Genomic DNA, 25,031 nt, shown 5'->3' with positions numbered 1-25,031 from the left:
GAACTAAATCTAAACTATCTCCTTTTAATAAATAAAAGATGTTATTTTCTCGTGCTGGTCTTCGTGGGACAGATTAGCTTCCATCTCCGACAACTCCCCCCCCCCCCCCCCCCGCTCAACACTTCAAAGCCTACCGAAAACTACCGGAAAAATCTTACCGTGCGGCTACACGAGGTGAAATATACAGCGAAATGAACTATTTGACAGGTTAAATATCTGACAGATACAGCTAAAGAGTTACGAGTTACGAAAGGGGAGATACAATATCCGCTTTCGAAATTCCCTTAAAAAGAATATCTTTCTAAGCGGAACATTCCCTAGTTGCAAGAAATGATAAATTGTTGACTGAAAATTGACGAAATACTTGATATTGAAGTTATTTTAAGGATTGAATTGCGATTGTGTACACGTTATTTATTTACATTGCACATCAGCTGGTTGCTGTGATACTTTATCCGTCAGATATTTCACCTGTCAAATAGTTCATTTCGCTGTATATTTCACCTCATGTAGCCGCGTGGTTAAACTCCTACCGAAAACTACCGATAAAATTTTGATGCACCTACCGAAAACCGCAAAAATAATCTGGCCACTTTGGCTGCGCAGCACGTTTGACATTTCCTTTTCTTTTCTAAAAACACCTTGATTGCAAACACGCGAGTTTTGTGTCGGGGTGCTAGAAAAAATCGGATTTTCTTCGGTATTTTCTATCCCGCAAAGAGCTTATCGCTTGTTAAAGGTGCAACTTTTCCTCAACAACCATGGTAAGCATAGACATTCAACTGAAGTGTACCGTCTTACCACACCAATCCTATGTTGCTGGCCGTCTTAACCAATGCCCGACAATCGTACTTGCTTGCAGGGAAAGAAAAAGTTTATCGACAAGAAGACGGCGGTCACGTTCCGGTTGGTGAACCGAAGCCAGCACGATCCACTGTACGTGGACGAGACGGCCCCTCAGCATGTGCTGGTACCGGTCAGAGTGCCGCCCAAGTACGCGAGCTTGATCGCGAACAGTAACCGACCGGTAGCGGAAGGAAAGGTGAGTGGTAGTGTTGACATTAGCTAAGGGGGAAAATTGAGGGAAAACAGCGGATTTTGCTTCTAGTTGCCTGTTCCTATGTTGGAAGCGGCTTCGAATCGCAAGAACGTTGCTGTAAATAGGATGCTCGGAAGTGATCTGGATATGTTTCTGATTCTAATTTACAATTTTCTTGTACCCATTCCAGATTGACGCTGCCAAGCGTAAGAAGGAGCAGGCAAAGTTTGGCATTTTCTTCGACGACGATTACGACTACCTGCAGCATCTGCGGGAACCGGGCCGCAATGAGGTTGTTTGGGAACCGGTGGCGGGGAAACCATCCCCCAAGCCAGCAGCTGACACAGGGGAAGAAAATGGCGTGGAAGAAGTGTCGCGCATCAAACTGCCAAGCTCTGTGTTTGCTTCCGAGTTTGAGGAAAAGGATGGCCTCATGAAGAAAGCGGCCGAAGTTACGCGCGGACCCCGTCCCGACTGGGATCCAGACGTGGTGGCTGCGCTGGACGAAGATTTCGACTTCAATAATCCGGACAATCAGCTGGAGGATAATTTCATGGAGCTTGCAATGCAGCCCGGGGCCGGCGGTGACGAAGACGACGATGGTGAGGATTGGTTCGATGAGGAAGGGGGTGAACACGAGTTCGATTCGGACGAGATGGAGGGCGATTATTCGGACACAGAGGAGCGGGATGGGCTGGGCCCGCTTGATGATCGGTACGGGCGGGAGGAAACAAAGTCTCGTTTCACGGAGTACTCCATGTCTAGCAGCGTGATCCGACGTAACGAGCAGCTGACGCTGCTGGATGATCGTTTCGAGAAGTTCTTCGAACAGTACGACGATCCGGAGGTGGGTCCACTGGACTGTGAGGAAATCGAAGGGCACGTGGATCCGAACGATGATGTGCTGTTGCGTTGTGCGGCTGAATTCAAGCGCGAACGTGATGCCGTATACGATGCCGAGTATGAAAAGCAATGGATCCGAGAGCGGTAAGGTGGAGCTGCAATGGACTAAAGTTGTGTACAAACTAACTTTTTTTATTATTATTTCCAACAGTCTAACGCAGCTGCAGGATGATAATTCCGAGGAGGAGGAGGTCGCAATGCAGGTTGAGGATGGGGAACAGAAAAAATGGGACTGTGAAAGTATCCTTTCCACGTACAGCAACATCTACAACCATCCGAAGCTGATACAGGAACCCAAAAAGGCACGCAAAATTCTCATCAATCCGAAAACGGGACTGCCGGAAAATGTGCTCGGTGCAGAGGGCGGTAAGCTGACGATGAAATCCATTGCCCGGCTGGAGCAGGGAGGAAGGTAATTTTCGTTTGTCGCTTACGTTTTGCCCCTTCCATGTAGCTAATCATTCCCATTCCATTGTTTTCCAGTGAAAAACCTGCCGGTCCGAAATCGCTCTGCGATGGAAGCGTTATTTCCACGCTAAGTGTACTCTCGATCCGGCCCAAGGATGAAACGCCCGAGGAAAAGCGGGAGCGCAAAAAGTTGCTGAAAGAATACCGCTCCGAACGCAGGATAGAGCGCAAGGCAAACACGCTGGCATTTAAGCACGAGAAGCAACTGCAGGAGAAAAACAAGATCAACTGCCGCATGAACGCAGGCCAAAAGATTGTTTGAAAGTTTCGCACGATCGCCTGCTATCGGCTCGTGTAATGTAAGCTTGTTCTCCATGTATGTTACTTATATTGAAATGTGTTTTGCTTTGCTATTTACATAAAGCGAAATATCTTGTAAAAACGGAATGGTTTTTAGTGCATTAGCATTCGATTATTTTTGAGAATTTACAGTTAATACTTCATATCACTGAATGATTATTACGGAAGGGTGGTAAGTGGTAAATTAAACAGTTTTTAATTCACATTGGAACAGCTTTTATGGAATTTATAAAACCGCACTAACTAACAAATTTAATATTTAATTTAAAATTTTGACCAATCGTTGTGCCATAGTGATCCTATCAAAACAAGACCCTCGATGATGATTCATCGTTTGTTATTTTAGTGCCCAGTGTTACAGTGTGTGTAAGTGCTATAGCCGGCAGGGAAACCCGAACCTTAGTGATTCCCGGTTATTTTATGCCTTAGGTAAGAATAATTGTTTTTTTTTTTGTTATCTATCGTTTTATTGATTTTTGTTAATCATAAACCGTAGATCATGTAAGGATATTTCTTTGTTCAGCATAAACTCTTTCAAACCATGACAAACAAGTTGAAAGCACCTAAAGAATGCAATCATGGCAATCGAACAAGCACGCATCAGCAAGTAGCATCCGGCTCGATATCTCGCCAGATAATTCATACATCGATTACAATGCAAACAAACCCAAGTCGCAAAGCCGCTGATATCACGCCGCTTCAAAACCCAATAAACTGTGCGCAGTCGTGGTTTGAGTGCGATCTGTAACGGACAGAAGCTTGTGATTTAAAGGAACCAGTCACCTCAACACGTGTCAATTTCAAATGGCTACAATGTACAAAACAATGCAAACGGCTATTCTCGGTGGAAACGTTGATCAATTAAAGGAGATTTTTACGCGCAACAGCAACGATGCGGATTGTCATGCGCAATTGTCTCGTGCGTACGCCGAATTGAAACATCGTAACATACCCTTATCGGACGAAATGATACACTTTGTCGAGTACGAGCTGGTGAAGGCAAGCTATCGGAACGCTGCAATTGCTTATCAAGGTGGCGAAAGCAGCTCCACCACCAAGAGCATGGATGTAGCGCAGCAGCGCATTGCGCACATGGTGAAGTGCATTGATCTGATTGTGTGCCAGCACCAGGTGGACTCGTACACAGATGTGGATGATCTGCTGGTGCTTCGTCTGCGGCATGTTTACGCGCATGTGTTCTTTCTGAAAACACATCTACGCAAGCTGCCACTGCTGCAGATGCAGTTTTGTATTGCCGTGTTCTTAAAGCTGGTTACGGGTCAAGCGATCAATGGGTTCGAAATTTACGCCTTTACCATCGATATAGGTAAGTGAGTGTTTGGAAAAGCGTGCGCAAATATGTTACATTATGATGATGCATTTCTTACTTTTATTTTAGAACGACTGATTCGCTTTTTAAAACTGATTCGAAATGCCTTGACCAATGAACAGAAGCCGGCGATCGATCTGCAATGTTACGTACAATATGTTCAACAAGTATGGCATTCTGCTGCCGGAAAGCAGCTCGCTAGCGTGCCGAAACGCATTCGAACTTACATACAGATGCAGTTAAACAGTTTAAATAGATCCACATTGGAGAGCTTAAAAAGGGATATTCCTTTTGAAAAATTGCCACTGCCAGTGCAGCAAACGCTAAAAGCTCAGTATGAGAAAACTATAGATTGGGATCATCGAAAGCGATCGAGAGCAACGTTTAAAGAATTGTACGAAACATACTACATCATGAAGCAACACTTTTCCATCCGCAAGGTGCTCAAGTACATCGACGGCATAAGGGAAGATGCCTGCAGTGATCCTCCGCACATGCACCGGCCCATTCCCTCGCCGGTACGTATACGGGCGATTAAACGCACACTGCAAGTGATCGGAGAGATGATCAAAAGTACGCGCGAGTCGCCCAACATCACGGTAAAACTCGATCGCATCCTGCAGCTGATCACGTCGGAAGTGCTGGCCGAGCGAACGAAAGATTTGAGGCAATTCTTTAGCCATGGCTATTCGCTTGCCAAACTAGAACTGGAAGCAGAAAGCTGCGATCAGATCGGGTTGGTGTTTCAGAAAATAGAAACTAACCTACGAGAAGCTCGCCGGTGGTTTGTGTACACACAGACGCAACAGAATCTACTCATTTACCGCCGCTATTTGGCGTACTTGAAGAGCTTCAAAACGATCGAAGCACTGCGCAGCTACATCGCTTTCGTTGGCACGGAATTCAAAGGCAAACTGATAGAAACGTTCCGCCCCGAGCAGCTGACCGAAGCTAAGCTGCTGATACAGCACATGCTGGACTCTTCGAAGCCCTCCGAGCTGCTTAACACGGCCACCCGAACCGATCTGGAGTACATCGGCAAAGAGCTACAGCTCCGCATCGATGTGATACGCGCAGAGAACGCGACGCTTGGGCGCACGATCGATGATTTTTTCCTGCTGGAAAGTTATATCCGCCAACCGTCGTCGTCACTGGAGCGCGTACGACAAATCGCCGACTGGATACTATCCCGCACCGAACTTGCCAAGCGCCACAAGCTGGTGCAGAAAACGGATTTGATGTACGCTCGGGAGCTGTTGGCGCATCTACAAATGGGTGAAACGGACGAAACGCGACGCTACATGTGGGGCGCCATCTGGACCCGGCTGGCTAAGGAACAGTTCAGTGGGTTGGATACGCTGCTAGGCCGTACCGAGCAGCGATCCGATGTAGCCCTGGATGTGACGGTAAAAACGATGCAATCGCTTAACCTTCCGCTCGACGACGACGAGTACGTGCAGTTCGTAAACCGTCGCCTAGCCAAAAGCTACTACCAGAATGTGTTTGTGCTAGATAACAAGTACCGGGTGTTGAAAGAGATAGTGAAGGATCGCCGTGCAGGCCGGCAGGACAATGTGCGGGATGTGTTGGAGCGATTGAAGAACCTTCGCAAAACAGACGAACAAGTGCTTCAGCGAATGTTTGACGGGCTGCTTGACACTATGGAGCAAATTTTAAGCCATTCCGACCGTTTGACGGGCAGCTTAGCTTCCCAGACGGATGAACAAGCGCTGGAGTACTGCCTACTGGAAGCTGCTGAAATAGTTTGCAACTTGAGCGTGTTTCGTGACAACATGAGCGACCTAGCGATGACCGTACCAGTGATAACGGGGCGAAACCTGCGAAACTATTTGGCTCATGACTTTCTAGCGTACGATACGCTTACGCCCTGCACCAAGGCGGTTGTACAAAATGCACGCTACTTAGTTGAAAATCGGTTGAAATTGTATGGTACTGCAACGGATAAAGTGGCACCGTGTAAGGGACAACCGAGAGCTGTTAATGAGCAGGCACAATTTGCAGAAATATTTCAACGACAAACCGAATGGACAATGGAGCAGGAAGAGTTTTTCGGAATCGTCACCAACTTTCACACGCATACCTTAGAGCAGCGGCTTCGGGAGCCGGAATCAAACGTGGCCAATCTGCTGCTCATGAGCCGTACGTGTCTCGATCGGGAAGTAGTGTCGGTAGCGCTGGAAGGGAATCCGGACCGCTTTATAGCTCAACTGCTGGACTATCGGCCGAACGGGTTGAACCTTTTCTATCTTCTAATAAACTATTTCCACGACACGGAGCTCATCAAAAAGATAGAAATACTGATCGGCAGCCCGCAGGTGTTCTGTGCTCGATTGGCATTAAAGTACGGATTGATTGATGCGGTACAGGCGCTATGGCATAAAACAAGCGAGGATGCAATGAAACAGTTAATGAGCACGGAACTGTCCTCCATTTTCGTGCGACATTCTGCCACTTTTGTACAACAGCTTTTACGCTTATTGCCATCGGAATGGTTTCTGGATTTGAAAGATCACCTAGGTAACACGGTTCTTCATTGGGCGGTTTTACGTGGAGATTTGGAGCTGTTGCAGTTTGTGATGCTGCGGTATAAGAACCTGCTGAAAGCAAAGAATGCATTCGGTGATCTCCCATTGCTGATCGCTGTTCGATACCATGACGACGTGATCGCGGAAATGCTACTCGATCACGGTGCGGATCCTTGGATTGAGCCGAAAGTCGTGCAAACTGTAGCGATGCGTAACGGTTGCCAGCTACTGGACCGATTTCCAGCAGACATAGGTCGAATCGTAGCTGCCCAGATGGACGCTTTCCTTAACAATCCACTCCGGGCAGCCATTGAGGAGAATAATTATGAATTGTCCTTGACGCTGCACCTGCAATTCGGGTACGATGTACAGCGAGGAGAACTGCTTCATCTAGCGGCTCGTTTAAACAGGATACACTTTCTACGCTACCTGTTGGCGAATGATAACATAGATCGAAACTTTTCGGTCGATTCCATCAGTAGCGAATATTGTTTCACTCCCTTTATGGTTGCATGCGCTACGGGACACTATGAAGCAGCGCAACTGCTGCTGCAGAATGGTGCGAATGGTTTGTTTCAAAATGAAAACAACTACACGGCCTGGCACTGTGCCGTGCATGGTGGGAAACGGAGCATCCTATCGCTGGTTCTATCGATTCCGCATCTTGACGTAAATACGATCACAAAAGATAAACGATCAGCCTTAAGTATTGCGATCGATACTGATCAAACGTCGTACCAGATCAACTATTTGCTAACAACCGCTGGAGTAACGGTACGACCAGAGCACGTGCTGCATGCCTGTCTGCTCGGAAAGAGAGATATTTTAAAGCTGCTCATAGATCGTCAGCCGGACTACCTGTCCGCGACGGACTTCCTACAGCGCAGCCCACTAATGATAGCGGTAATTTCGAACGATCGCTCTATGGCACAATTGCTGCTCGAACGGGGTGCAGATCGTAATGCAAAGAACATTCTCGGCATGAATTGTTTGCACATGGCGGCACTGAACAATTTGACCAGCATCTCGAAACTGCTGTTGGACGATGCGCAGGTTGATCATGAGGCGGAAGACAAATTTCGCCGCACACCACTGGTAGTCGCACTGGAAGCTGAACATTTGACGATCGCTGAGCAGCTGATACAGCGTGGCGCTAGGCTGCAGAGTGCATATAATTATCGGTTCCAACAGCATCGTAATGCAACGCTGCTGCACAAATTTACCATCGAAAAACGGCCCAGAATGGTTGAGTATTTGGTGAAGAAACTACACTTTCCCACGGATTTGGTGGACGATGATGGTAAAACAGCGGATATGATTGCGGGAGATAGTGGTGAGGATGGAAATAATTGAAGCAACATACAAATGAAGTACATTTGAAAGAACTGATAATAAAAATAAAATGATTCGCGTTGGAAATAGAAGTTTGACGTTCCTATTCTAATCAGCTGTGGTTGTGCTTGGGCACCCGGTCGGCTCTAGACGCCCTCCCTTCACAACGGGGATGTAGCTCAGTGGTAGAGCGCTCGCTTCGCATGTGAGAAGTCCCGGGTTCAATCCCCGGCATCTCCATATCTTTTTTTCATCTTTTGATGTACCTGGACGCGATTATGGTGAACGATGTTTCTGTTTTACAATGCGAACGCGTAAATAAGCAATTTATCTTAATAATCTATCGCAACATGAAGGTGTCAATTTGAACTATTCTGTACGCAGAATTGGAAAATCATGAGATAATTTTTGTCTTCTAATTTTTCATTAACAAATCACAAATTGTCAGCGAAACAGAGTGTAGTTGATTGCCAAATACTAATGATTTGTGGAAATATTGGTTTCTTTTCCAAACATAAAATCCAACGAAATAACTGTAGGAAGAAAATCGACATGCTTTCTTCCCTTGTCTGGCAGGTTTGATCATTTTTCAGGTCGAACGAGAAAGCATGTTAAATTTATTCGATGGGTAAACTATCGTTAGGCTTCTTTTTCAAAGTTAAATATTTGTTGTAACATAAAATATCATCACAATATTCAATACAAATAAAAAAATTGTTGGTTTTGTTGTTTTACGTGCTTCGCTTTGAAACCCATCATGGCTCGGGAAAGCATCGAATGATACAACCTGGCGATTTGTGTTCGATCTAGTGTCATAACAACAGCAAATCTTGCAATCCAGTTTTGTTTTTCTGTAATTTTCTCTCGCGATGGCTAGCAGTGTACCACTGTTGCGAAATACACTGCAAAAAGGAAAATTTGCTCCACTAATTGTAAGTATTCGATAAACAGAGCCGCAAAATCATAGCCGAAATAGTCAAAGAGAATTGAAAAAAACGCAACAAAGTGACGATTATGAAACAGTTTCATCGCGTGTAATAACATACGGTCCTCCTTCCGTTCCGTCCTTCAAGATCCCGCAGCAATGTAAACACAGTGCGGCCAGTGCCAGCAACCAGCTGGAGAAAATTCGCGAGCGACTGGAGAGTGGACCCAACTTCCAGGACTTTGTGCAACATCCGGACTACAACAAGGAGGACTGGACCGCCTACGAAGGGAAGCTGCGACGCGAGAAGGGCGAAAATGATCGGCTACGTTTGCCACCCTGGCTCAAGACGAAGATACCGATGGGTAAAGACTTCACCCGCATCAAGGAGCAGCTGCGGGAGCTAAAGCTTGCGACGGTTTGCGAGGAAGCAAAATGTCCCAACATCGGGGAATGCTGGGGTGGTGGCGAACATGGTACCCAGACGGCTACTATAATGGTAAGTGATGGAATGTTTTCGTTTGCTTGCTGATAAGGAGCGATCCATCTTAGGCGCCCTGCGTTATCAATAATTCTGGACGTACGTACAGATGGACGGACGGATGAAAGTGAATCTTAAATTTACTGTTCTTGCTAGCAACAGGGCTTTTAAAGCGATGTGCTTTTTAATGTGTTTTAGCTCATGGGTGACACGTGCACCCGGGGATGTCGCTTTTGTAGCGTAAAAACGGCACGGGCACCACCCCCACTGGATCCGGCGGAGCCGATGAATACGGCGACGGCCATCGCATCGTGGGGCTTGGACTATATCGTACTCACATCAGTCGATCGCGATGATCTGCCGGACGGAGGCTCGAACCACATTGCAGCGACGATCAAAGAAATTAAGAAACAGTAAGCAATAAGACGATAAAATTAAATTCTTTAAATTGAACATTGAAATTTTCATGTTTTTTGCGTTTCTTTTTTGTTTTAGGAATCCTCGCATTTTTGTCGAATGTCTAGCGCCAGACTTCCGTGGGGATCTGCAGTGCATCGAAACGGTCGCAATGTCCGGGCTGGACGTGTACGCGCACAACATCGAAACGGTAGAAGCGCTGACCCCGTTTGTGCGCGACCGCCGGGCGCGCTACCGCCAAAGTCTGGAGTGTTTGGCTAGCGTTAAACGGTTCAACCCGAATCTCATGACCAAATCTTCCATCATGCTTGGATTGGGTGAAACGGACGAGCAGGTTGAACAGACGCTTAAAGGTCGGTTAATACACAACGTGTCCGGTTGTTTCCATCTTCATGTGCAATATTTTTCATCCCTCCTCTAGATCTACGTTCCGTCGGTGTCGATTGTCTTACGCTTGGTCAGTACATGCAGCCCACCAAACGGCATCTGAAGGTGATTGAGTACGTTACGCCGGAAAAGTTCAAACACTGGGAGGAGCGAGGCAATGAGCTCGGGTTCCTGTACACGGCCAGCGGTCCGCTGGTACGCAGCTCATACAAGGCAGGCGAGTTCTTCATCACTAGCATCTTGCGCAACCGGGCTAAGGAAGAGGAGGCAGCAAGAAGCGCGAACAAGGCAGGTACCGAATCGGCACAAGATTCAAAACATTCGTAAACCTTTTCGAGGGTTCGAAATAAAACCACAACATGAAATTGTTATGCTTTGCAAGCCTGTATAGTATAATAAATGTTACTCTTTGTTGGTAAGGACTTAAATGACTTGTGTTTTTTTTTTTTTCAAAAGGCTTCACTACTCTGAATGCTGCCTTCGAGATTGTTTGCCTTGCACTATCCCAATAGCACACCTTTAGGGCAGCACCGAGTCGCAAAACTCCTTCAAAAAGGTACGATGATGCGTTTGCGCATGACCGCCCCCACGTTCGTATCCACGTCGCACGCCGTTGCGTGTGGGTGCGAGAAGGTAAGGAACGGTCCAAAAAATCGAACAAGTTGCCACTCACCGTGCCAGACTACGCTGAGTGTGTTGGGTTAGATCCAAACAGACTTTAAAGGTGGCCAGCAGCACGAACGCGTGCTGCTCCGTACTGCTACCTTCTCGGTAGGAGGTCCAAAAGTGGGCGAAGGGCAAGTTTCCAGCTGCTCGCAGGGAGGAGTCGTAAGAGATTGTTGCGGAGTGCAAGCGAGCCGTGTGTGTTAGTTATTTATCGAGAATCTGTACCTTTTGCTAGCAGTGTATCTACAGCAAGCATCACATCGGGCTAATCATTTTCGCAGGTACGCAAATGCATTTCTGCCCTCAACAAGTGATAACATACCGAAGGGGATGCAAAAAATACCCCATTACTTATCACGTTCAGTGACTTTTAGTAAATGTATTGTGAAGTGTTGCGTTTTGTTCAATTGAAATTTGCTAAAAAAAAAGCATGATATAGGATGTAGTAGTAAAATAAACGAAAACATGTTGCTTTACCCTTTCGTCCCATTTCGTTCCATATGGCAGGATTTTGCGGCTCGCAACCGGATACGGTGCACTGGGTGGGTGGCTTCGGGTGAAATTTGAATCGTAATTTGGCAAACCCTTTTGGCTGACGGACGTGACACGATGCCCAGCGCCAGAAGAATGATCCTGGGGCACGTCATGTCCGGTCTCTGCACCAAGATGAACCGCACCAAGCAGCTTCCGGCGGATCTGATGGAAACTCCGCTGAATAGATGTTTAAACACATTCGACATCACGCTGCTGGGTAAGCAAAATTTAGCGTTTTAAGTAAAATTTCCGCTTTTCAGGTGATTTCGCATCGAAAAGGGGGGAGGACAAAAGCGCACGAAAGGATAATTAGGTTCGAGCAATGTTATTGCGTTGGTTCACACATAAGCACACACACACACACACTAGCACACTTGCACACATGTACACTCCACACTAACAAACATTCCAGCACACTATTGAGAGGAGAGAAAGAGAGAAAAAAAGGACGACGTACAAACATCCTGCGTTACGTCAAAGTAAACAGGTGGTAGTTGTGTTTGTTTACATCCTCTTTTTGTTTACCAGAATTGTTCTGTAGACTATTTTTGCATTTGTCTGCCTCCATTTTTAGCTTCTTTTTAATTTGTTTTTCCTGTATCATGTTGGAGAGAGTGTCTTTTTTTAGTTTAAAAAAAAGCAGCTAAAAGGCATATCAAGTAAAATCGCAACCTGACCTCGCCCTTAGGATATGGGGGAAATAATAGTAATCAGTTAGTATTTAATTTATTGGTCACGTCTGGAATCAGGATTTAGGATTGGAGTATGAGTGGAAGATATGTTTCAGGTGAAAAAATCAAAAACATATGGAAGCAATATCCTTTAAGGAAAGTATCAAAATCAAACAATACACACTGACACTGGTAATATACAAATAGGCCTTTTATAGGTTATTTGTAAAATATCCTAACAAAATTCAAATAACCCAAATAAAACTATAGTAAATGAAAGGGGGATTCCTCTTCGAAAGAGATCCGAGCTACTCGCCGCTCTTTCCGCTCCCAGCACATCTACCATATGGCTGCTTGGATGTTTAATTAAACTTTCCAAAAAATTTAACGTTTTTATCTCTCTTCTCTATGCCATTACACTTTCATTGTAGGTATCGGTCATATGGTCGGCGCTGGAATCTATGTGCTCACCGGAACCGTGGCACGCGAGATGGCCGGTCCAGCGATCGTGCTTTCGTTTATCCTGGCCGGGCTGGTGTCGCTGCTGGCCGCCCTGTGCTATGCGGAATTTGGAACCCGCGTCCCGAAGGCTGGCTCGGCCTACGTCTACACGTACGTTTCTATTGGCGAGTTTTGGGCGTTCGTCATCGGCTGGAATATAATCCTGGAGCATATGCTGGGGGCTGCCTCGGTGGCCCGTGCCTGGAGCGGGTACGTTGACTCGATGCTGGGCAACATCGTCGCCAACATCACGATGGAAATTACGGGCGAGATGCACGAGCAGCTGCTGGCTAAGTATCCCGACTTTCTAGCGTTCTTCGTGTGCATCAGCTATGCGGTCGCGCTGGCGGCCGGCGTTAAGGCAACGGCCATGATAAACAGCATCCTGACGACGGTCAATGTGGTCGTGATGGCGCTGGTTGTGGTGTTGGGCTTCTGGTATGCGTCGCCCGACAACTGGTCACTACCAGAGCAGGGCTTCATGCCGTATGGGTTCGGCGGTGTGCTAGCCGGTGCGGCCACCTGTTTCTACGCGTTCGTGGGATTCGACAGTATCGCAACGTCCGGTGAGGAGGCGAAAAACCCGAGCTTTTCCATACCGCTCGCCACCATCCTGTCGCTGTGCGTGGTGACGGTCGGGTACGTGCTGGTCAGTGCGGCCCTAACGCTGATGATTCCCTACAACGAAATTAACCCGGCGGCAGCGCTGCCGGATGCGTTCGGTATGCGTGGCATCACGTGGGCAAAGTATGCGATCTCCACTGGAGCCATCTGCGGTATGACGACGACGCTGCTTGGATCGCTCTTTGCGCTGCCCCGCTGCCTGTACGCGATGGCAAGCGATGGATTGCTGTTTTCGTGCTTCGGTAAGGTGAATACGAAGACGCAGGTACCACTGCTCAATCTCGCCCTGTCCGGTATCTGTAGTGCATTGTTGGCGCTGCTGTTTGATCTGGAAAAGCTGGTAGAGTTTATGTCGATCGGTACGCTGCTGGCCTACACGATTGTGTCGGCTAGTGTTATCGTACTGCGCTACCGGCCGATATCGGTAGAGGAAACCGTTCACCTTGCGCCCGATACACCCGGCACGGATGAGGAAGACGGTGGGCCGACACTGCCTGGTAGCGGGGCACCGGGTGCCCCAGGTGGTGGCATTGATTCTTCGTCCCAGTCCAGTACCATCGATCCATCGTCGCCAACGAGTGAGATGATCGAGATTGCTCTGGCCGGACGGTTAAGGCCCCAGTTTCGCTGGTTAGAGCCCGTGCTGGGTCGTTGTGAACCGGGCGTGGCCTGTTCCGGTGCGGTGTTAATGTTCTGTGTGCTAAGCGTAGCGGTTTGCTTCCAGCTGGAGAACTCCTGGGATGAGCTGTACAACGGAACCTGGTGGGCATTAGGCCTTTATGGTTTTCTCCTTTTCTGTCTCGTTGCATGTAAGTAGGGGACTGCATACAGGGGCGTAAAAGGAGCTACAGATGTTTAACAGTTTTTTGTTGTTTTTGCTCTCGCTTAGGTGTTGTTGTAATTTCGGCTCATCATCAGAATACTCGCGGATTGCAGTTCAAGGTACCGTTCGTACCGTACATCCCAGCATTGAGCATATTCTGCAACATCGAGCTGATGGTGCATCTGAGCTTCCTGACCTGGTTGCGCTTTTTTATCTGGCTGTCCATCGGTATGCTGGTGTACTTCTTGTACGGTATCCATAACAGCAAGGAGGGTGAGCTCGGCACGTCCTACTCTATGCTGATGTCTACCAGCGAAGCGATCCGTGGCTGGGGCTCCACCAGCACGGCCCTCGGCGGTGGCACTAAGGTAACGGTTACTAAGATAATCAAGGGCAGAATTAGTCGAAAGACGGCCGGCGACAGGCAGGCGATCGTGGATGATGACGATGATGAAGATTCTTAAATAAGAATCCGACAGAATCCAGTTCCTTTCTTCCTCCATTCCTTCGCCCCTGTTGCACTGTATGTGGCATGTGTTGAGGATAAGTTTCAATTATCTGAGCAGTGAGTCACTTCTATCCGAAGATGAAGATGAGAGTCATGCATTGTGTTATGGGTATTTCCGTTGATTTTTATATTTATTCCGAGCCCCGCAGCCAAACGACAGGGACGGAACATTCGTATTGAAGGCTATCAACCTAACAAAAAAAAAAAACGGTCCAAATCGCAAGTACACTGTCAAATATAGGGATATCATCAGTGCAGAACTTATAGGTACAGGTTTGTTAACATTTTTAGAACGAAGCTATCTACCAAAGAGTCTATTTCTCCTCCGATTTGTCCCCAGAGTAAAGGAACGCCACACCTTTGTACTATAGAGCTCTATTGTTGCGTATTATTTAATATATTCACTTTGTACACCGGTCTACCAAGCTCTGTGGATTGAGACGAAGCGATGTTTAACAGTAAATATTCTACGAAATGGGTTCCAACCTATTTCCTATTTGCACAGTATTAGATATTATGCTACTAACAGATTGCCTTAGGAAACAAACAAATGTGTCTGCGTAAAATAAGTGTAACGCGCTGTGTTTTTTGTTGCGCTAGCCGTGGGAGATTTTGGTTAATTCGTTTCCTCTACGATAGTTTTAAATTTTCTTCCAGAAAGTTTAACAGAAAAACTAAGGGACAGGAATGAAACGGTAATGCCTAACATGAAGTTATCTGCAGGATTTTTTTTTTGTGAAAACATTATTTTTCTACCTCGAGAAAAAAAAAATCAACAGCACAAACGATTGTAAAGCCTTTCTAGTTCCTTTACTACTTAACCTACCATGGCGTTATCTATGATACACTTCAACCACCGAATTTTGTACGCTTTAGCTACCTACGTGTTTGAAAAACGAAAGACACAAACTTTAAAACGGGTAATTTCAAAACCATAACCATTCCACTAATTTCTCCTCATCATCATCGCTCAGCTGTGTAAGAGCAAAACATAAAATAACCATTGCAAAGGCTTTCGATGGAGTTGCCTTTTGGGTTTCGTTGTTTTCCTTCATTTTGGCCGATGAACCGTTAGAGTATAAAAAATACCACTTACAATACAAGTACTATACCGCTGGTACACGATTTAGTAACGCAAGCCGTAATCGGCAGTATGTATATTTATAACTGAACAACATCTAAAGTAGAAATCAATGCACAGTCAATGAAGAGTACATATTCATATATACCTTATTCGGTAGAAAATTCGATAAGATAAATCACCAAACCGTCGTTAATGGGATATTTAACCACATGCAGGTAGATGCAATAGCCACATGGAACTTGAAAAGCACAAATGCGATTATGATATCCGTATCACAATACAACAAGGAAACCATTATACACCCAAAAGGAAGTAGATACTACTACACTGTGTACTAATTGGCCATAATGTTTTATGTAGTAGCGTTATGCTCTCATATGACACATATACAGTGGCGGTCACCCTATATCGGACACCCATTTTTTATTCAGGATTACTAAGTTTGCAGCTTCCTGGACAATTCTTAAAAGCATGTATCGGAATACTGCCTTCACATATCAGTGAGGACGGTATTTGGTAATACTCAGGTACAAAATCATGCCTTAGGTTATTTAATACGCACATAAAGCACCAATACAGCATATTGTTTAAGACTACTGACAATTCACTTTAGTTATAATTATAGAAAAAATATATTTAATATTGCTTAGATTCGTAGCCATTTTATCTACGAAATCGACGGTCGAATTTTGAGTTAACTTTATAAATAAAAAAAACAATAACTTTCTGTATGATTTCGCTAGATTGTATACAATATTGGCCTGATTTTGTGCAGCAGCATAGCTAAAAAGTATTCTCATAAATGTATGAAGACAATATTCCGAGATACATGATTTAAAGAACTGACCAAAGAGTCTCGAAGTCAGAGAAGATGGGTTAAAATATAAGGTGTCCGACTTTAGCCTGCCATCACTGTAATATACTAAGATCAATTAGTAGCGGCGACTACATTTCATTTCTTGGTATTGGTTAAACCAGGTTTTATTTAATCTAGGGTTTTTTTCTCTTAAAACATATTCATTACAACGTGTAAGGAAGCTGCTACAGAACTTATAATGGATAACTGTATGGAACAAACATGAAATAAATAATCATACAAACCACCATAAGAACAATAAAGTATACACACATATGACGAATTAAACTATATACTTTCCGTTTTGTAAATTGTTTTGCTTAAATTGATATTCTAACATAACCAATGTGCATAATCGTGAAAGTACGAAATGCATCGAAAATGGGATTCTAAGACATTTTACTAAGTGTAAGTCATCTCATCGATTGAATAGTTTAACATATGATATGTAAAGTTTTCTTCAATAATTTTTTTTCCATAATAATGATTGTTATGGCATACGGACCTTCAATTCGATTACACCTTACCTTAGATCAGGACCGAGCACCACTTGTTTATTAACTTCATTGCGAGCTGCAACACCATGATTGTCCATAATTGAGTTGTCCGTTGCATTTCAATTGTATGTTTGTTAGATTACTTGTTTTAATACAGGTAGCGAAAGCTAACAGGTCGTCCAGATTTAAAATCAATTAAATTCAAGTTCTCCAGCAATCCAGATTTCAACGGTATTTTCAAAATCAACCACAGTAGAGGTAGTAAATCCAAATTGCTGATCAATCCAAAATTATTATTTTAATAGAATTTTGGTGTAAAAATTAGTGCAACAATTATTATCATCAAAGAATGATTCATTGCCAATCGTAAAGGTCGTTGAAAATGATTGAACATTATTTTTTCTATTAAACTTGTACTTTTTCGAATTTTGATTCATTTAGTCAAGTTCAATCAGACGAAAAAGAGTATTATTAAATTTAAGAATGAACAAGTTTTTGTCATAATAGACAGAAATGTAAAATGTTTATTTATTTTTTATTTTGTGAGCAATTTGAATGTTTTAAAATCACATCTCATTGCGCAAATTTTGGCCAAAGTTTAGGGAGTGGAATAACCCAATGTGCAAAAAACAGTAGAGCACACCCTTACCTTGAAGAAAACGCAAATAAACAAACAATCAAATGTCAGCTGGCTATTTGTTGCGCTTGGAACTGTTCTCGATTGGCGCTTGCTAAAACTATAGCAAAAATGCTTGCCGGTGGTAATGGCGATCCGAATCCAAACGCATCCTGGCTCGATTCCCGTGGTTTGTGGCTTGCATACGTGCTAGGCATCACCATCTTCCACATTGTTCTGCTGGCCATACCGTTTGTGCAGATCCCGTACGCGTGGACAATTACGAACATCGCACACAATCTGGTAAGTGAGTTTGGTATGGAACAGAGTGCGTGGACAGGCTAAACTCTTTTCTCTTGAAAAACTGATTTACAGGCACATTTGTACTTCCTGCATTGCATAAAGGGCGCCCCATGGATGAGCATCGATGCGGGTGAGAATCGCAAGTACACGCACTGGGAGCAGATCAACAGTGGCGAACAGTTAACGACGACGAGAAAATTCCTGACCGCAGCTCCAATCGTTTTGTAAGCTTCCATTCAAGTTAACTACTTTTGATGCAAAGTTTCTGTTAAAAAGAACCGGCTCTATTGTCAATCCTATTGCAGGTTCCTGCTGACGTGTCTTTACACGCGCAACGATATCGATCATTTTATTGTCAACTTTATTTCGCTCGTCGTGGTACTCGTACCGAAGTTGCCCCAATTCCATGGCGTACGCCTGTTTGGTATAAACAAATACTAAAAAGGGTTGGTAAGTGAATTCATTTCATGGTCCTAAACGATTCCGTAATTGTAAAAATTCTGTACATTTTTCAAAACCATGAATTCTGGATGTAGGTACAGAAACGGCAATCATCGGACTGTAAATTGAACGATATTTTTCTCATTGTGAACAAAAAAGACTATAGAGTATAGTGACTACATGAAATGGATATCGAATACGAGTTTACTCGTTAAATTACGCATAACAAACATAATGTTGATGTAAACTGAATCTTTGTTTTACTTTCTGAAACAACTCTCATGGGCTATATTAAATGTGCTGTGTAATGTATAAAATAAAGTAAAAATATTTTTAAGACAAACATACACACTATAAAGCCGAATTGTATTTCACATGTGTATAGAATGTTTATGGATTAAAATGATTGCCTTTAAAGTTCTCCATGTCCTACATCAACCGAACATTTTTGTTTTTGTTTTTGTAAATTAATAGAGAGAAAGAGAGTGAAACAAAGTGTCACAGGCGAAGATGTTGCGTTGCATTCGAGAAATCCTATTTTGCAACATAACGCTCCTTGCACGTGCGGAACAAAGGCAAGTCTTCGGGTCATCATGGTGTACTTTGTTGTGCCCAAACGTGTTCGCTCTTCCTACCATGCTAATCGCAGTAGGATACAGTCTCAAATCTACTCTCCTTTTTTTAAATCAGTTCGCTTTCTCTCTCTCTATATATATATATATCTCCCATTTGCAACGTTTCTCTCATTAAAAGTACTTCTCTTTTCTTCTCTTTGTCTGCCACATACGCAAATCTTACATATGGTTAAATTAGAAGCGAAACCCATTCCGTTTTAGGTCAGTTTCCGAAAGAAAAAAAAAACCCAGTCGAAAAAAAACTAATGCTCCACCAAGAACGAGCCCTCTTGGACTTAAATGGAGTACAATTTTGTATGTGTTTGACAAAAACAAAAACTGTGGCTCACTTTTTGGACGATTCAGGCTATACGCACCATCAACATGTTTGAATTCGCTTATCGCGTTGGTGAAAAATCACCGATCGAATCGGGTTCTCTCGAAAAAGTTTTGTAATGACATTGACCAGAGAAACGTCGTGCGTCGCAGTTCGTTGACCCCCCGTGTACTGGCTGCTGGCGAAATACCGAGCGAACCAGGGGAGAGCGGGAACAGACAGAAGAAGTTAAATAAGGGCATTGTGCTGTGCCGTGCTCCGCGGTATCCGTTCCCTTAACACCCCAAAAAATAAAACGCCTCGATGGGTGGGTGGGTGGGTGTTGCGCACGCACACAATCCCACGAAAGTAACGGACGGAGCTCTATAGCCGCATGCCGTTGGGGAATGTGGCGGGAAAGCTCACACGCAAAACGCTACCGCACCTGACTGTGCGGTTAGCGCAAGGGATTTTCGAGCTGGTCGGTTTGGTTGTTGTGGTAGGCAACGATCGACCATTCAACCAAAGGGGCCAAAGGAGGGGGGGTAGTAGTTGCAACAGTAGCGGCGCTCTCGACACAACATCAAATCCGCTGGCAGGAACGCGCAAGGGGTTGGACTTTATCAATTTATCCAGCCATGCCATCCAGACAGGCGTAAGAAGGGGATGGAGTTGGTGGTTGAAGGAACATGAAGGGATGGTAGATTGGGGTACAGCGGAGCAAAAAGTGTGCGTGACGCGTGATCTTCCTTGCTTGGCGGTGTCATCGAAGCCGTACGCATGAGAAACGTAACGCATGGGAAGTGCTTTGCATTGAGAAGGATAATTTCGATGGTTGGCCTCGTCGTATCGAACATTTCCTTGCAAGATGGCGTCAAGTGTGGGGAAAAATTAGTGGTTGATTAATGTTTAACCATTTCGAAATATGAATGTTTCTAGCAGGTGTTAAGCGTGATTAAAAATGTAAAAGAGAAACAGGAAAATTGTCAATGATGTTGTTAAAAATATGTCCTTGCAGTTTTTTTGGTATTCTAGTGAGCGTCACTTTTGATTGTAAAAATTGATTGTTTTCTTCTAAATTTGCAAATATTAAGTGCGATTACAAGAGATGTTGGGTGATTTTATCCGGATGCTACACCGGAACTTAAATGTAAAATTTAAACTGCACAGTGTCATTCCCGTGTCATTATGCCCAACCAACCGTTTCGACTACACCCCATTGGTTGGGGAAGCTAGACGGCCGTACAGTGGAACTTCCTAACAGCTGCACGTGCCGTTTCGTCATTTGATTATAGTATTTTCCGCCAAAGTCGCCACCATCGGCGATACAGTTTCTGTAGCCCGCTCTCGTGCAACAACGCGCCACGGTCGGTTCAGTGGCTCTCCGGAATGTCCTTCTGGTGTCCCGAGAGTGGTGAGGATTTTCGCTTTCGGGCCAGCGACACGGGTACGCCACTCTCAGTCATTCGAAAGCATTGGCACACGTCAGTAATATCGGCGTATTTGTCCGCAGACACTACCGCGGTACTCTTACTACCCTAGACAGGTACTATACTGTAGGGAAAGTGTGAAAGTAAAGTATATGGCCGGTTGAAAGCATTTCCCGTATTGCAGTTGTCTGTGTTGCGTTTTTCCCCGGTAGCATTTCCTTCAGTCGTTGGTGAAAAGTTGGGAGAAAAAAACAAAATCTTCCCAGCCTTTCATTCCTTTTCCACTGGTGGAGACGCTTGGTGGCTCTATCTATGAGTGTGTGTGTGCGTGTGTGTATGTGCAACGATGCGGACCCTATGCTCGTACCATCATTTATAATGTACGTTTAGTGTTAGTGAAATCCGTTCTAATCCTTTTAACCCGGAAAGGGGTCCCACTGGGAAATACACGACCGACAAAGTACGGGAAGTTCGCTCGGAACTGGGCAAAAGGTGACGGAATGGAAACCGAACATCAAAGCTGTGTCCGTATATTCACCATATCAGCAGCGATTGCAAGTGGACTTTTTTGCCTCTTTTCTTGAAATCGAAAAAGGATGGAAAATCATTTATTTGCGTGGAAGGGGGAGGAGCTGCGTGTGTGTGTGTGCGGAGTTATGAAATAATGTCTCGCAAGAAGCATAAAAACCCTTTTCGCTACCAGCCTCGTTTTCTGTCGATACTGAATTCTTCTTTTTCGTTCGTCTTCCGTCAATTCTTCACCATAATTTTGGCTCTCTTTGGGAAAAGCGAGTTTTCCTTTGCTCTCAGCGTACAAGTCGGTCGGTCGGGGTGAGTATGCTTTCTGCCGGACTAAGGGAGGAGGATTTTCACGCTCTCTCTCTCTCTGACTCTCACGGCTCTCCCTCTCTCATGCAACGTGCGCTGTGTTACAGGACAAGGATAAAGATTATATTTTCCGTGCAACGCGGTAGCCATATGATGAACATGTGAAATGTGTATGCGTATGTGAGTGTGTGTATGTGTGTTTTTTTATATTTCGCTGAGAAAGCAATGACATTTGTAGCACTCCATGGTGAGTGCGTTCAGTATACACACAGCATACAACAGCTCGGTATGTGCAATAATACTACCATGGTACGGTGCCCTTTTCGCGACTAAGAAGCAAAAAAAACGTTTTTCAGTAGTGTGGTGTAAAAAATGGAATGGAAAGAACAAGTGTACGTGTGGTTAAACGGTTTGCCTAATTGTTACACCGCACTGAACTAACAATCCTCCCGTTTCTAATGGGCCTCCTACGGGATGGCAAGACTCGATCAAAATTTGTATAGAGAGTATCGATTTAATCGCCACATTGTGTTTGTTCATGTCTTTTCTGCAGCAAAGTGGGAGGGAGCAGCAAACTGCCCTCTACTCCTTCACCTCCACTATAAGCAGTTCTGCAAGTGCATTCAAACCGAAGCGGTACATACAAACCAGTGCAAACAATTTGCCTCAACGTTTTTCCCCCATTCTTCGTCCTGTTCCTTATGACACAGTGGTTCCGTTTGTTCAATACCGAACGGGTTGCTGGTGGGTCAGCATGCAAAACAGATCGGATGAAGCTCTCTCTAGGATAAATTTTGCATCCCGTTGCGAACAGTGCGCGCACTTGAGCGGCAAGAGCCTATGTCGCTTCGTGACATTGAATGTATAATTAAAATCAGTATCGTATCGATTTTTCCCACTGGTCCAGCATTGCTGCAGCCCTAGTTTGGCGTAATTGCATGCGGATATATTGTCCAGCCTTGTTGCAAAAATGTACAACAAGAAGAAAAAAATGTTAGAGCTGCTGTTAGATTTTCATATAAAAAAGCCAGAAAATCGTACATTCATCGATTAACATGCTTTGGTATGGTTTTTATCGTAATGGCGCTGACTGTATTTATCTTGTCCCAAAGTCATAAGGCTAATGGTATCGTTTGATGCATTAACCTCAAGATCATTAACCTTATTGGCGTGATCATCGCATGCGGATACAGTTCGTCCACAGGACCAATTTTTTCTTGTCTGAAAGCGGATGGAGACTCCTGGTACGTTTCAAAACGGGCGCCGTACACTGCGCTCCTAGCTGCTTATTAATCAATGTAGAGTACCATTGTTGCTGCAGAAGTACGTTTTCCATCATCCAAACGGATTGATGTTTTAAACAGTTGAAAAAACAAATTAATAGTGGATATCCTTGGTGATATGGAGAAAATTTTGAATATTTTTCCTTTTCTCTGAGATGAAATGAAAGAGTCCAATAAAGGGCGAGAGCTACAGAGCGAGAGGGAAATAGGCAGCAAGAGCAAGAGAGTGCGTAACAAAGAAATGCACGAAAGAAGAGCGAACGATTAATCTCTTGCGTGCGAGAAACACACATTCGCTCGCTCTCTCTCGCTCGCTCTTTGTTCTCTTCCCATCATTCTCTCCCATTCTATGCCCTTTGCTGGCGTATTCGCTCTCATAATTGCGCTTGACAGTTGTGACTTTTCTTGGTCGAAAATTTACCATCGTCCGTCAAAGTGTGTTTGGTCGCAGGAAATAACAGAGTTAGTTCCTTGTGCGATATGCAGTAAATCGTACTTCTTGGGTCCCTAGTGCATACTTATCTGTTCTTTCTGTAACTGTTTGTAGGTGCGCGTGTGAAACGGTGTGGCTGAAAACGGATTAACGCCCGTCAGGTCCGTCTGCAAGAGGAGCAGCAGCAGCAGCAGCAGCAGCAGCAGCAGCGCCCCGTAGCGGGACGTGAGGCTGCGGCAAACCCGCTCGGAACAGGCCTGGTGGTGTAGAGGCGGTGGTAGAGGCGGGAGCTGGACTGCTACCCCGCCGGATCAGCAGCAGTAGCAGCACCAGCAGCAAATTCAGCTGATCGCTATAAATCGGTACGTTGGATGGATGGATAAAAGGGTGAGACAAGTGTTTCAGGGTTAAAGATGTTAGAAAATGGAATTTAAATTCCAAACTTTTAAAGACGTGTCCGTGTGTGTGTGTGTTGGGCGAAAAGTGGAGTTGCTTTTGGGTTTTTTTCTCAAAAGTAAAAAAGTGGAAAAGTTTAGCATAAAACGTAACCGTGCTGCTGTCGTCTGTGGTGGTTGTGCTTCTATCGATAGAGAAAGAGAATCAGTGTTAGAAAGAGGATTATCGAGAGAAAAAGGGAGAACGTGAGAGAGCGAGCGAGAGTGGCAAAGAATGGCGAGCGAATAACCTGTCGACGCAGAGGCAGCTGTATCGAAATGTGCGTACAGCTCGGTGCGGTGTATTAGCGTTTGTGCGAACGTGTGTGTTTGTGTGTGTGTGTGTGCGTGTCGGCTCGCGAAGGTGACTGTCGCCATGCAAGCGCGCTGCTGCTGTAATGCAATGTTGAGAGCATTTGAAATGCTTTGAGTGAAGGAAAAAGCGCGTGAAAAGAAACGACGGTGCAAAGGAGAAACAAAATTATTGTACGTGTGTGCATGTGTGTGTGTGCGTGTGTATTCCACTGTGTGCGTGTCTGCTCTCTGTAACGCGAGCGAGACTGTGTGTAAAAAAAGCGATTCGTTGTCGTCAGCCGTCATCTTGGCAGCAGCAGCAGCAGCAGCAGCAGTAGAGCAAGCAGCCAACATTTTTGACAGTACAAAACTCGGCGCGGTAATTAGTTTGGATCTCGTTACGGCAAAGATTTACGTTCTACGTGCGTTTCTGTGCTACCTATCGAGCTTGTAGGACGTTATTTAAACGGACCAATTGCAGTGATTTTTCAGGTTGGTGTGTAGATTTGGCGTGCCAAGAGCGTGTTGTTTTAGGCAGACGCTTAATAGTATCAAAATGGTGAAGTTTAGTACGATTAGATAAACTCGATTTCAGTACAGAACCGCATACGCACCGGGGCCAGTCAGCATCATTCAAACATCAGCCGGAGCAAGGCGCGTTCTGTTAATGGAAACCATTCTTCCATTCCTAAGGAATGCCAGTGTGCCAAACTCCACACTGCAAAGAAATGTTATATTCCTTCGCATAGGGAGGCAATAAACCCGACATGCAAAGAAACCGGGCGAGGAAATATGATTTTTGTACCTCGTAAATAGAAAACACCTCGTGCATGTGATAACGAGTAGGAAAAAGTGCGTGTATCATTAGCGTGAAGTGTCACCGTGGCCAGGGAAAAGACACATCATCATAATAAGCCCTCGACTCGTAGAACTTCATCCTGCTGCATAGAACAAAAAAAAAACAATGGTAAAGCAATGAACAGGGAAAATATCTGCTATTGCTGAAAAGTCCACGCTTTCTGATACATTTTTGTTTAAAACCGGTCATCATTAGCAGCTGCCCTCCGCGAAAGCAACATAAGGGCAGTCAAGGTGGCCTTCCACCAGGTGTAAAAAGAGTTCTCGCTCGTTTGAATATCTGTCTTTT

The 25,031-nt window shown here is 44.9% G+C and overlaps 5 protein-coding genes and 1 non-coding gene across 7 annotated transcripts; all 6 read left to right on the top strand.

Moving 5' to 3' along the window:
• Positions 1 to 616: 616 nt before the first annotated feature.
• LOC120954710 (protein LTV1 homolog) lies at positions 617 to 2,797 on the top strand. Its single transcript, XM_040374870.2, has 5 exons — positions 617 to 764; positions 863 to 1,042; positions 1,230 to 2,026; positions 2,094 to 2,354; positions 2,426 to 2,797. Exons 1-5 carry the CDS (start codon positions 762 to 764, stop codon positions 2,670 to 2,672), a joined length of 1,488 nt encoding a protein of 495 aa, XP_040230804.2. The 5' UTR covers positions 617 to 761; the 3' UTR covers positions 2,673 to 2,797.
• Positions 2,798 to 3,045: 248 nt separating this feature from the next.
• Positions 3,046 to 8,010, top strand: LOC120954708 (uncharacterized). The gene is made up of 3 exons (XM_040374868.2): positions 3,046 to 3,139; positions 3,207 to 4,037; positions 4,110 to 8,010. Exons 2-3 carry the CDS (start codon positions 3,515 to 3,517, stop codon positions 7,937 to 7,939), a joined length of 4,353 nt encoding a protein of 1,450 aa, XP_040230802.2. The 5' UTR covers positions 3,046 to 3,139; positions 3,207 to 3,514; the 3' UTR covers positions 7,940 to 8,010.
• Positions 8,011 to 8,086: 76 nt separating this feature from the next.
• Positions 8,087 to 8,158, top strand: Trnaa-cgc (transfer RNA alanine (anticodon CGC)). Its single transcript has one exon. It is a non-coding gene; the product is annotated as a tRNA-Ala (tRNA).
• A 557-nt stretch (positions 8,159 to 8,715) lies between these two features.
• LOC120954711 (lipoyl synthase, mitochondrial) lies at positions 8,716 to 10,556 on the top strand. The gene is made up of 5 exons (XM_040374871.2): positions 8,716 to 8,850; positions 8,992 to 9,342; positions 9,523 to 9,737; positions 9,820 to 10,094; positions 10,163 to 10,556. The coding sequence occupies exons 1-5, from the start codon at positions 8,788 to 8,790 to the stop codon at positions 10,453 to 10,455; spliced, it is 1,197 nt and encodes a 398-aa protein (XP_040230805.1). The 5' UTR covers positions 8,716 to 8,787; the 3' UTR covers positions 10,456 to 10,556.
• Positions 10,557 to 10,723: 167 nt separating this feature from the next.
• Positions 10,724 to 16,688, top strand: LOC120954709 (cationic amino acid transporter 4). Its single transcript, XM_040374869.2, has 4 exons — positions 10,724 to 11,075; positions 11,302 to 11,545; positions 12,431 to 13,933; positions 14,014 to 16,688. Exons 2-4 carry the CDS (start codon positions 11,404 to 11,406, stop codon positions 14,409 to 14,411), a joined length of 2,043 nt encoding a protein of 680 aa, XP_040230803.2. The 5' UTR covers positions 10,724 to 11,075; positions 11,302 to 11,403; the 3' UTR covers positions 14,412 to 16,688.
• Positions 16,689 to 17,554: 866 nt separating this feature from the next.
• LOC120959080 (ORM1-like protein) lies at positions 17,555 to 23,367 on the top strand. Of its 2 annotated transcripts, none has more exons than XM_049610176.1 (4): positions 17,555 to 17,811; positions 17,884 to 18,035; positions 18,117 to 18,261; positions 23,271 to 23,367. In XM_049610176.1, exons 1-3 carry the CDS (start codon positions 17,641 to 17,643, stop codon positions 18,250 to 18,252), a joined length of 459 nt encoding a protein of 152 aa, XP_049466133.1. In that variant the 5' UTR covers positions 17,555 to 17,640; the 3' UTR covers positions 18,253 to 18,261; positions 23,271 to 23,367. The 2 variants fall into 2 exon arrangements, with proteins under 2 accessions (XP_049466133.1, XP_040238168.1); XM_040382234.2 differs by lacking the exon at positions 23,271 to 23,367 and adding an exon at positions 18,348 to 18,695 and having other exon boundaries at positions 17,556 to 17,811.
• Positions 23,368 to 25,031: the final 1,664 nt, after the last annotated feature.

The sequence above is a fragment of the Anopheles coluzzii genome, chromosome 3 (genome assembly GCF_943734685.1).
Source record: "Anopheles coluzzii chromosome 3, AcolN3, whole genome shotgun sequence".
NCBI classification, from domain to species: domain Eukaryota; kingdom Metazoa; phylum Arthropoda; class Insecta; order Diptera; family Culicidae; genus Anopheles; species Anopheles coluzzii.
The sequence above is the reverse complement of the archived record's forward strand: the minus strand, read 5'-3'. Positions and strand labels throughout refer to the sequence as shown.

Excerpts from the sequence above, each read along its gene's own strand:
- LOC120954710 (XM_040374870.2), top strand. Across the intron at positions 2,027-2,093 it reads AAGCAATGGATCCGAGAGCG|TCTAACGCAGCTGCAGGATG; the intron begins GTAAGGTGGAGC and ends TATTTCCAACAG. Across the intron at positions 2,355-2,425 it reads CGGCTGGAGCAGGGAGGAAG|TGAAAAACCTGCCGGTCCGA; the intron begins GTAATTTTCGTT and ends ATTGTTTTCCAG.
- LOC120954708 (XM_040374868.2), top strand. The coding sequence starts at position 3,515 with ATGGCTACAATGTACAAAACAATGCAAACGGCTATTCTCGGTGGAAAC. Across the intron at positions 4,038-4,109 it reads CGCCTTTACCATCGATATAG|AACGACTGATTCGCTTTTTA; the intron begins GTAAGTGAGTGT and ends CTTTTATTTTAG.
- LOC120954711 (XM_040374871.2), top strand. The coding sequence starts at position 8,788 with ATGGCTAGCAGTGTACCACTGTTGCGAAATACACTGCAAAAAGGAAAA. Across the intron at positions 8,851-8,991 it reads GAAAATTTGCTCCACTAATT|ATCCCGCAGCAATGTAAACA; the intron begins GTAAGTATTCGA and ends CCGTCCTTCAAG. Across the intron at positions 10,095-10,162 it reads GGTTGAACAGACGCTTAAAG|ATCTACGTTCCGTCGGTGTC; the intron begins GTCGGTTAATAC and ends TCCCTCCTCTAG.
- LOC120954709 (XM_040374869.2), top strand. The coding sequence starts at position 11,404 with ATGCCCAGCGCCAGAAGAATGATCCTGGGGCACGTCATGTCCGGTCTC. Across the intron at positions 11,546-12,430 it reads ATTCGACATCACGCTGCTGG|GTATCGGTCATATGGTCGGC; the intron begins GTAAGCAAAATT and ends CTTTCATTGTAG. Across the intron at positions 13,934-14,013 it reads CCTTTTCTGTCTCGTTGCAT|GTGTTGTTGTAATTTCGGCT; the intron begins GTAAGTAGGGGA and ends GCTCTCGCTTAG.
- LOC120959080 (XM_049610176.1), top strand. The coding sequence starts at position 17,641 with ATGCTTGCCGGTGGTAATGGCGATCCGAATCCAAACGCATCCTGGCTC. Across the intron at positions 17,812-17,883 it reads CGAACATCGCACACAATCTG|GCACATTTGTACTTCCTGCA; the intron begins GTAAGTGAGTTT and ends ACTGATTTACAG. Across the intron at positions 18,036-18,116 it reads ACCGCAGCTCCAATCGTTTT|GTTCCTGCTGACGTGTCTTT; the intron begins GTAAGCTTCCAT and ends ATCCTATTGCAG.